Source organism: Toxotes jaculatrix, chromosome 17 (assembly GCF_017976425.1).
Source record: "Toxotes jaculatrix isolate fToxJac2 chromosome 17, fToxJac2.pri, whole genome shotgun sequence".
Lineage (NCBI taxonomy): Eukaryota > Metazoa > Chordata > Actinopteri > Toxotidae > Toxotes > Toxotes jaculatrix.
The window spans coordinates 16,797,923-16,808,046 of NC_054410.1; the positions used below are offsets into that span (position 1 = coordinate 16,797,923).

The following is a 10,124-nucleotide window of genomic DNA, read 5'->3' on the forward strand; positions in this document are numbered from 1 at the left end:
GTTTATATTCAAATGGTTTTGAGGAGACAAACTTTCCTTTCTCATCCCTGTTGCTTTTTTTTTTTTTTTTGCATGTATACTGTATATATACTGCTGCTGTACATACACATTCAAGCATAGGCTTTTGTGAACACACACAGTACACACATTTCCAGCTTTTCAACCATTGTCATCAGTGTTTGTCCCTTTCAACTCCTTTCATCACAGTTAAGGGACTCTTTCAACAGGGGTCATTCCAGGTTCTGTCACACTCATTCAAGTGCAAATGGACTTCAAAGAGCCCCCAAATATTGAATTTGCATTTATTTCCCTCTTCAGAGGGGTTCAGCCTCCCGAGCACCATCTGACTCACCGCAAAATCCAAGCAGATTTGAGCAGGAACCCAGCGCTGGTTTCCTGACAAGTGTCCATGCCACTTTCCTCTGCAGACGTGAGACAACTCTTGGAAAGTGCTCAGCTGGCCCTCAGGGCTTTTCGTCGTAAGGAAACAAGGGTGTGGCGACTCTCAGCCTGCAAGCCAAGGAGCTCAGGAGAGCACTTAGACACGTATTGTCATCCCTCATAAATTTAATCTTTTTGCACAGTAAGTGATTACTGTCATTCATCCCAGTTGATTAGAAATTAAATCAAAAGGAAATTAATCATCTTCAAATGTCACAGAGCCTTTCTGCAGCAACTGCAGAGAGTCTGCATTGCATGCAGCTCTGTTTCTGTGATTTCTTTGGGCTCGACTCCCAGTTCTAGATTAAGCAAACCTAATTGGAGGCTAAAACTTATTTTCAATGGAGTCCCTCCATTCAAATCATTGCTTGAGTCAAAGACTTGGCTTAATTGGAGTCCGGGAAACCACCCCTGTGTCCGAAGTGACTGAATGTTTCCTCTCATCATCCCCATTGCTAATCAGTAGTGGCGTTGCCCATGTACAGTTAGCACCCTGGCCACGTGGAGCTTGCATAGTAAGGCAGGACTTTCTCCTCTTTGACTCATAGCCTGAGGCGTCCATTGAGGCTTTGCTGTAACTGCACACTAATCCCCTGATTGCTGTGTTTAGGCCCAGCACGTCGCTGCTCCACGTCAAGGCGGCCGCGGCTAACGACGAGCTAATGACACAACGATGACAAGGAGTGTTTGTAAACCCAATCAGAAGCCTGGAGTCTGGCTGCCTGGTGATTAGGTTAATCAAACTCTATACTGACTGAATGACTGGCTCGCTGTCTGCCTCCTATGTCATCACACTGATTAAAGGGGAAAAGTTGTGCTCACGTCCGTCAGGCACTTCTAACACAAACGTCTTTCTGCCAGGTTGGCAGTGTTAGCACGGCTAGCTGTCAGGCTATAAAGCGGAGACTTGAGGGGGACTCCCTGTTTAATTGAGGACTAACTTAATTTCAGTGTTATTTTACTTTCACATGACAGAATGTGCAAGGATGCTGTTAGGCTCATGTTACCCTCGCTCCTAGAAGAATACATAATTCTGTAACAACTCACGTCTAACACCAGAAACCAAGCTTCTTAGTGCAGTAGATGTCCCTTAACATTTCTACCATTTCTATGTTAAACTTTTCCCTTTGCAGACAGTGAAGTCAAGCTGTATCTCACAGAGAAGGCTCACTGGTTAGAAACTCTCAGTCCTGTCAGTACAGGTGTTTTTTTTTTTAGCATGAGACACAAAGTGGCACTTTATAAAATCAAGAAAGCAGTCACTGATATTTTTCAGCTAAGTCCTTTTGCTGTTTAGTCACCATGTGGGTAAATCTGCTGGACTAAGGTATCCGGAGACCATATGTTAGTCCTGACCAGCTATTACAGTTAGGTCAGACAGCATTTAGAGGGGGGAAAACGTCACGGTCATCATGTTGACATGCACTGGTCCTCTCTGACTCAGCAAGGGGAAGAACTCAGGCGGTGTGTGTGTGTGTGTGTGTGTGTGTGTGTAGCCTGTATGTAACAGCAGCAGTGGTGTGTGTGTATACCGTAAAGTTCCCTGTGCATCTGTGCTCGTGACAGCAGTGCATGCGACCGTGAGAACGGCATTTGCAGCAGACAGAGTGACCTCACAGCAGACAGGCTGTGGAGAAGAGATGGAAGGGACACTTCTGCTGCACAGCTGAGGGGGAATCCCTGGCATAGTGTTTCCTACCGAGCCAATACAGAAGTGAGCAGCTGTAGAGAAAGCTCCCTAAAGTTTACTTGAGGGCAAAATCTGATGCAACACAGGGATAATAAATCATCTTTATTTACCACAAATATCATTTTAATTCTTGAATATTTTACTTAAAGGAGTAGTTCGGCATTCTGGGAAACATTCATATTTGGGACAAAATCTGAAGTGTTAACCAATTTTATTGGCGGCGGGGGGTTGTGTGTGGGCTTATTTCTTGGCCAGGCAGACACATAAATAGTCAGACGCATAACCACTCATAAAACTGCAAATTGTCATTTTAACTTTTCAGTTTTTGTGCAGATTGAACAAACAAAATGTGATGTGTTAAACTGTGAGCTTTAGAGGCGCTGCTGGCCAGAATTTTGTTTCCCTTGGACAGAGCAAGGCCAGCTGTTTACCACTGTTTGCACTCTTTATGCTACTGCTAACTGTCTGGTAGCTGGTTCATATTCAAAGAACAGCAACACCAAATGATATAACTATTCTTTCACTTATCTTTTAGTCAAAACATAAATGATGATGCCAAACTCCCACTGCAGTGTTGAGGAGAATAGCACAATTAGGTGGCCCATTACCGATGCAGTTAGCAGCACTGTCAGTTATTTGTACCCCCCAATGAATAGTCTAAGAGAAAACTAAAATCCCATTTTTGAAATGCTGTCTCCACAAAAATCAATTCCCTGTGGTTAAAGTTATGTTTTAGGGGAGGGAAGAAGCAACCCAAAAACATGTTTTATTGCAGCAACGACAATTAACTGTATGTAAACAAGCTGAAGAGAAAAAAAAAATTCTGGGAAAATAGAGGAAAATAGAGAATCAGAAAACATTTCATAGCCTGCAGCATCTCACATCCTATCATTATCTGCATTTTTCCTCCACCGTAATTAAGTTTTTTCTTTATTGCTTATGGGAAGAGGGATAGGCTATAAGGATGTTTTGAGCATGATTAAAGTTGCTCATAATGAAGTGAAGATTCAGTCTGGAGGATAGATATTTTGTCTGTGAAAAACATTCCTTTTAATCCTTTGATGGTGACAGAATGAGTTCCTCTGGGCCTTAGATCTTTGCTAAACTTTCACACATGATAAAATAAAGCCCTCCATTCCTCCTGTGTTCCATCTTATAATATAAAAAAAGAGGAGTTGCTGTCTGCTGATATGTTTCTGAACATGTGGGATCTCCATAAGTTTGAGTCATTTTATGTGCTGCCAACCAGACCCATGCCCGCCCATTAAAGTAATTTGTGGGTTAGAATGCAACTGTAATGTTAAAAACAAAAGTGCACAGCAATCGACGTTGTGCTTAGTCACAGGCAATTTTTGCCTTTTCCTTCTTACAGCGACCGAAAGGATGTTGTTGACAACATCTGTTTAACGACACAGGGAGGGGTCTAAACAATAAGTCTTCTTCATCTGAGTCAAACCCAGGTCACAGCTCTCGAACTGCAGCCAAAGTTACTGAAAACAAATCAAACCTGTGATGAAACAAACATTTTATTTCAAGTTTTTTGTTTGAATTGTTTGTCTTATTCCAGTTTTGACGAAAACTGCAAGAAAACTCCATATACCAGAGTAATTGCTGCATAAATTTAGGTTAATAATACATAAATTAGCTTACAATAGTACTTATGTTTTTTTTCTACGATCCCAGCCTTACCATGTAATAAGCTGTGGGGCTGGCCTGTGGTTTAGGGCGTAGGTTTAAAACAAAATTAAGAAACAGAAAATTGCGAGAAAGGCTTTTCCTTAATTTAGTCGTCCACCGTGCAGGATGAATGAGATCATGACGAGTCTAATAACAGTGATGTGGATTTAATCATTTTAACGTAAGGGGTTTATATGAAATATTATCAGCTCGTAAGTGAAGCAAATTAACCGTTAAGAGATGAGTCATAGAAACAGAGGAGCCTCATCCGGTATAAGCATTACTTTAAAAAAAAAAAAAAAATCAAGCTAAAGAATTTTATATTGTGATCATTTCCACCTCGTTAGTCAATTATAAAAGCATTTTCAAAGTCTGCATATTTTCCTGCCAATATGTAGTTTGCTCTTGTTGTGATTCCTTTTTCACGTCAGATGGTCCCATTTAAAGAACATGGCAAATTTCTTTGACATCACTTGCATCCTATCTGGACATTTGTGTCTCTCATGCCAATTATTTTCAACCACCGCTCTTTAATAATCAAGACTGTAGTACATATCCACTCCTTTTCATCTGAGGATGACCTCAGTGAATCTGTTCAGCACACATCCACCGAGTTCACTGCTCGCACAGCTGCCATGCACAATCAGATCACAGAGTTTAACATGCAGACCAACTCTGGATGAACTGCGTTAAAGGAGGCTGAGACACCAAGCCGAGTCTTCTTCCTGCCCGCTTGGCTCGGCCCCAGCCTCAGATCACATTCGCTCCTCGCCGGATGCTGCCTCAGAGCCGACGCACCTCCAGTTTTCTTTCCTGAAGAATTACAGAAACCCCCTCCAGGAATGTTTGTTGATACAAGTTGCTCAACCTTTCAAAGCACTTTTTTTTTTCCTCGTCACAGAAACCTTTACAACATAAATCCATATTATCAGATTGGCTGAAAAGAATCTGGCCCCTGTGGTTGCTTGCCGACCACCAGAAAATTGTATTTACTACTACACTTAGCACAACTTTAACCTTGACCAACGCAACGCTGAGCACGGTGGTTTGAGCCTGAACTGTACAAGGGCGGAGGCAGGCTTGGGATTAGTCGACCACATAATCAGCACGCCCCTCTGTGTGTTCTACCTGGAAGCCATTTTACTGGCAACCCCTGAAAGTGTTCCCCATAAAGTCGTGTTGACAGACGGTGAAAACGGCGAGACGGACCAAAAAGTAAATAAGTACCTCCAAAAACGTTTACAGCCCTAATCAAGTCCAGAGCGTTTCTTCTATCCAATATGCCTTCAGAGTTTTATAAATAGATATTATACTCAGCTAAATTGGAGACAGGATTTCGCCGCTCTGTGGCTGTCATGCGTTTTCTATTATTTGCTTTCACTTTAGAATATTGAAACTCTTAATATCTGGTTACAGATTTCAGCCCGCTCAGCCAGTCTTCATGTTTTGGCGTCACTGTGGGGCCTCACACTCAGCAGGATTTTGAATGAGCTCCAATCAAGCATGTTAATTTAAGAGAAGAGAAAAAAAAATCTTCACCATATGACTTTGTTATTAATAAATTCACCAGAGACCAGCCATGTGTTCTGTTAAATTTATAGTCTTTTTCTTTTTTGAGCTACTGTATAGTGCCTTTTTATTTGTCAGTGGTACTGATCTTGAAATTCGTCTTGAGTTTTATCCCCTGTGAATGATTCATTTCAGCCCTGCATACGTTTAAAGTGTCTTTTTCTCACACTGTGCATGTGTCTCAGGCTTTTCCCTCTGCAACGCTTGTAGAACAAACCAGACCACCTCCCAGAATCCTCCAAAATAACCTTGCTACAACTGTGGTGATGCATGGCGCGTTTCTCACACACAAGCCCTGACTTCCATTCATGCAGCGCAATAAGCCAAACATATAAAACCATTCCCATACTAATAAACCAGAGCCTTTTTCTCTGCCACAAAGGGAGCTGGCTCTGAGGAGCGTAACATTCTAAAAAACGGACCCCTGTATAAAACAGCCTGCAGGCAACACGGCGGCCCTTCCAAGCGGAGGGAAATGCGGTGACAGAAACCGAGCCAAGGATATGACCCACCAAACAGCCCCAATCACAGCTGCAATAAACCAGGTACCCCACCTGATGCAAACACTGCCAATATGTCAGGATCGGAAAACTCAGTAAAGTTTATAGAATTCTGCTTCACAGGGGGAAAGTCCGGTGCTTTTTTTGGAGCCTGTTTTTTTTTCCTTTTTGTGTGTTTTTTTTGTTGTTGTTGTTTTTTCTAAGTTTAAAAGTGTCGCAAATGCTGCTTTCAGATTAAATAGTGGTGCCTCTGTATGAGGGTTAGCAGGTGTTGTAGCCTCATTGTGGTTATTATCAGTGAACTGCAGCAGCACTATGAGTCTGCATCAGATTAACGCCTCCTTCATGCAAAACTCTCCATCTGTTTTTTTCTCACAGCAGCTAACTGTCAGACTGTTAGCTTTTTCTTGTCCCTTATTCTGAGTTAGACGCCATGAGAATGACAGCTGCTTTGTCTGTACTCTTTGTGACTTGGTGTGCATTTGTCATATATTTTATGTGTGTGTGTGTGTGTGTGCTGGAGTGTTTGTGTGTGTCTCCCTGAACTTTAGCGGAGAAGTGAGGTTTCTGAGGTGAGGCATCCTCTCGTTTCTCACGCGAAGTGCATCTGATGTTGCACATCACATGCTTACATGTGTCTGCACTGTAAGACAGACTAAAATATATAAGGTACCAGTAGAACACCTACAGACTGAAAGTTTGTATAGCGTTACTATAGATAGTGCTTTTTCTTCTTTAATTCAAATATAATGATAAGGTTGTACGCCAAGAAGAGATATTAAAGATCTAAATCTTTTTTTTTTTGTTTTTTACTTTTTTCCCCAATTCAGAAACATAATGAGTAGAGTTTCTTTTTGTGTCATTTTTCAAAGGAGATGTTTCTCTATGAGTATTTCCTGACTTCTGAAGAGATGAATATATTATTTCCATAAGCTTCATGTCGTGTGGTATTAAAGTCAGAGCTCGGGAAGCCAAACATTTAACAGTCTCCTTGATTTTCTGTAACTGTTCCTCTTAATTTCAGTTTGATTTGAATCTAAAAAAGAGAACCTTGGCCAAATTGCTTTTCCTGTGTAATGCAAGTTGTTAAACTAACCACTGGGGTATTTTGCTTACATGAGGTAGTCCCGATTTGAAAGGCTTTCAGATTGAACTGGAGGATTTAATGACTCTTGGCCTTTGTTCTCTCGCAGTTCAGTTTCTGTCTCCTGACAGAATGAATTGTAAAAGGATATTGCATATTCGCTAATGATTTCCAATGGATGATTACGGCTTTAAATGCTTGTCTCTTTTTTTCCCCCTCTTGACCCTACTGTCTCGCATCCCGTCTCGCTGCTCCGGTAGGGCTCAAAATCAAAATCAGGCACCCAAAATCACATTACGTTAGAGGTTAAAATGTCTCGAAGGCCTGATAGATGGCATGCGTGAAACGGTGACACTCTGATCTGTAAACAGTGAGGAGATAAAGGGATGCAGATCCAGCGGTTATAGAGAAGAAAAGAGGGGAAGGCCTCAGCCTTGTCAGGAGGAAATTATAAATGCCTGGGTGTCTGTAGAAGCTGTGAGAACACTGGAACATCATCCCCTGTCACTGCGGTTCCACTGAGGATATCAGAGGATTGTTCTCATGTGAGACGCAGATGTACTGAGTTTGAGTATGTGTGTGTTTGACTGTCTGTGTCTGACTGTGTGTGTGTGAGACAGAGAAAGAGGCTCCAGAGATTTTAAGATATACTCTGCAAACAATTAGGAGCTGGTAGTGCTTCTCCTGTGGCTGTCTCTAATTAACACTGCAACGAGGCCTTAATTGGGAAGGAGATTTTGTTTTTTTCTGCTGCCTTTCGGTGGCTGTCTCAGTGGTTGTGTGAGGAACAGTGGGAACAACCTAACCCCCCCCCCGCCCCAACCCACCCAGGCCGCCATCAGATTAACAACTTCTCTGTCAAAACTGACAACTCTGTGTTTGTGCTGTAGCATCACTTATAGTAATAAACACAACAATTATTCTTATTAAATCAGGTAAAACTTTCAACCTTCTTCTACTTCTCGTACACTCAAGAGCTTCCCTGTTTGCAAGTAAAAGCCGTCTGATTGGAATTACCATGGCAACAAATGGCTTCTTCATTGAGGCTAGCGTTTAGCGTCTCCAAGTATAGTGCACTCACCTCACCACACAGACCAAAAGTACCTCCTGGAAGTAAAGCAGAGTGAGAGAGACTAATATGTTTTTTTTTTCTCTTTGCTCTTTTATTGTATTGCCATGTTCCAGTAAAGGGCCCAGTCACATGGAGCCTCGAGCTCGTATTCTCACAGAGAGAGCGCCGACTTTCACTTGATAATGAATGTCTGTGGTGAGAATCCCATTATGGCGGCACTCCATCAAGCCTACAGAAAACACAGGAGCGGACAGGCAGAGGCCTTTAAGGGCCATATCAGTCAACTAGATGAGGGCTACCGTGCAAATCAGATCCTCCTAACCTCACTGAGTACACGTCTGAGTGTGTGTGGACAGAGAGATGGATCCATTCACGCGCTACAAGAAGCACCCAACGCTCACACTGAAAGATGCTAATATCAGTGTTTTCTTTGTCAAAATAAATAAAAACAATCAGATGGATAAAGCTGCACCTTCAAAACAACTGGACAGAAAGTGGGGTGGTGGTGGGAGGGAGGGAGGGATGGAGTGGAGTGGAAAGGGGGAGAGAGAGAGGGGAGGATCAGCACTCACCTCTGAGCAGGCTGCTGCTGTAGTTGGAGAAGGAGTCAAAGATGCTGTTTGATGCCATGACAGGGAAGCCAGAACAGCGTGGAGCCCTCGCTGCAGTCGATCTCCACCGACCTTGCAGAGGAAGAAAGGAGGATTGAGACACAGAAACCAAAGACTATGAGGGAGAGAAGAGAGCGAAGGAAGGAGAGCAGGAGAAGACAAAACTCCTGGAGCTCTGCGCCCGTTTGCAACCAAGAATCTAGGGTTTGTGACTACCGCAGGAATCCCAAGCCACAAGCTTGCAGAGAGAGCAGCAGCATGTGTTAGCAAGAGCACCAGGAGACGTTTGAGAGAGAAGTGAAGAGAAAAGGGTCAGAGGGAGAAAGAGAAGAAAAAGCAGAAGGAGAATGTATTTGAGAGAGAAGCACTGTACAAAGAGGCAACAAAAAAAGTTTGTGTCACCAGGTGTCGAGGTGGACTCACCAGGGCTGGAGATGAGAGGGGGCCCACCTAACGAAGCCCGGGTGGTGGGAGTGGGCCGGCGTGGAGGGCTGGGTTTGTGGTCCTCTGTCACGCAGCGGGTTGAGGGTCTGAGGTTAGCCAGTTGGCTTGATAGCGTGGTCTGTCTCTTTCTTTCTCTGCCACGATGGTGGTGGCCTGAGTGGAGCGTCAGTGCTAGTAAAAGGCTAAAAGCCACAGTCTATCTGCATCCTTCTCGCCATCCTCCACACAGAGACACACACACACTCCCCTCCGTGAGTGGTGGAGCCCACGTCACATGTCACGTGAGGTCACCGGGCCTCTCCCTCCCACCCTCTCACCCTCCCTCCCCTCTTCTCCTATCGTCTTTGCTTTTTTCTCTGGTTTCTCTGCTTTGGTTTTTCACTTTCCATGCTTCTCCTTCTCTGACTTGCCGTCCTCACTCTCACTTTTCATTGGTCGTCCAAGTTTTGGAAACATTCTATTTTCTTTTGAGTTCAAACCAGGCAGCGGCCTGCGCCACTGTGGCTCACTGAGGTTTACAGAGAGCACTGAAACCACTGTAGAAGAACTGGAGAGGTATTAAAATGTATTAAGCCCAAACACAAACACAGGAGAGAGAGAAAAAAACAGGACCGAATGAGATGAAGAGAAAGAGAAAATGAGAGATAGCTGTGGCTTTTGCCACTGCTGAGACAGGAAAGTGTTGTGTCTCTAACTGACGAGCAACACTGAGCGTGTTGTTCTTGACTGCGTATGTATGTCCTGTGCTAGTTTTATGTTTGTCTGACTCACAGCACATCTGTGTTTGTAGGAACCAGTGGTTTGGGCCTAAACCTCCACCCTCACTTACCACTTGATAGTATCACAATCTTAGTCTCATTAGAAGCAGCACTGCAAGTTGCAGAGCTCTGCTCAGCTCCTCTCCTCGTTCTCACCCTCCTGTCCCTTTTTTACTTTAGATTTTTCCACACCTGAGCATAAACACACCTCCTAATGCATAGATTTGAGCACAAGTTTACTGAGCTTTGTGTGAGAAAACATTTAGTATGTGTTTCAG

At 43.4% G+C, this 10,124-nt stretch overlaps 1 protein-coding gene across 2 annotated transcripts in view; it reads right to left on the minus strand.

Annotated features, from left to right (window-relative positions):
- runx3 (RUNX family transcription factor 3) overlaps positions 1 to 9,330 on the minus strand; it is a 49,446-nt gene extending 40,116 nt beyond the window's left edge. The window contains exons 1-2 of one of the 2 annotated variants that reach the window (XM_041060489.1): positions 9,068 to 9,330; positions 8,606 to 8,716 (exon numbers count right to left, since the gene is read on the minus strand). In XM_041060489.1, the coding sequence (XP_040916423.1) occupies positions 8,606 to 8,663 (58 nt within the window). In that variant the 5' untranslated portion in view covers positions 8,664 to 8,716; positions 9,068 to 9,330. The remainder of the gene's footprint in view (positions 1 to 8,605; positions 8,717 to 9,067) is intronic. The other variant, XM_041060488.1, reaches the window with a different exon arrangement.
- Positions 9,331 to 10,124: the final 794 nt, after the last annotated feature.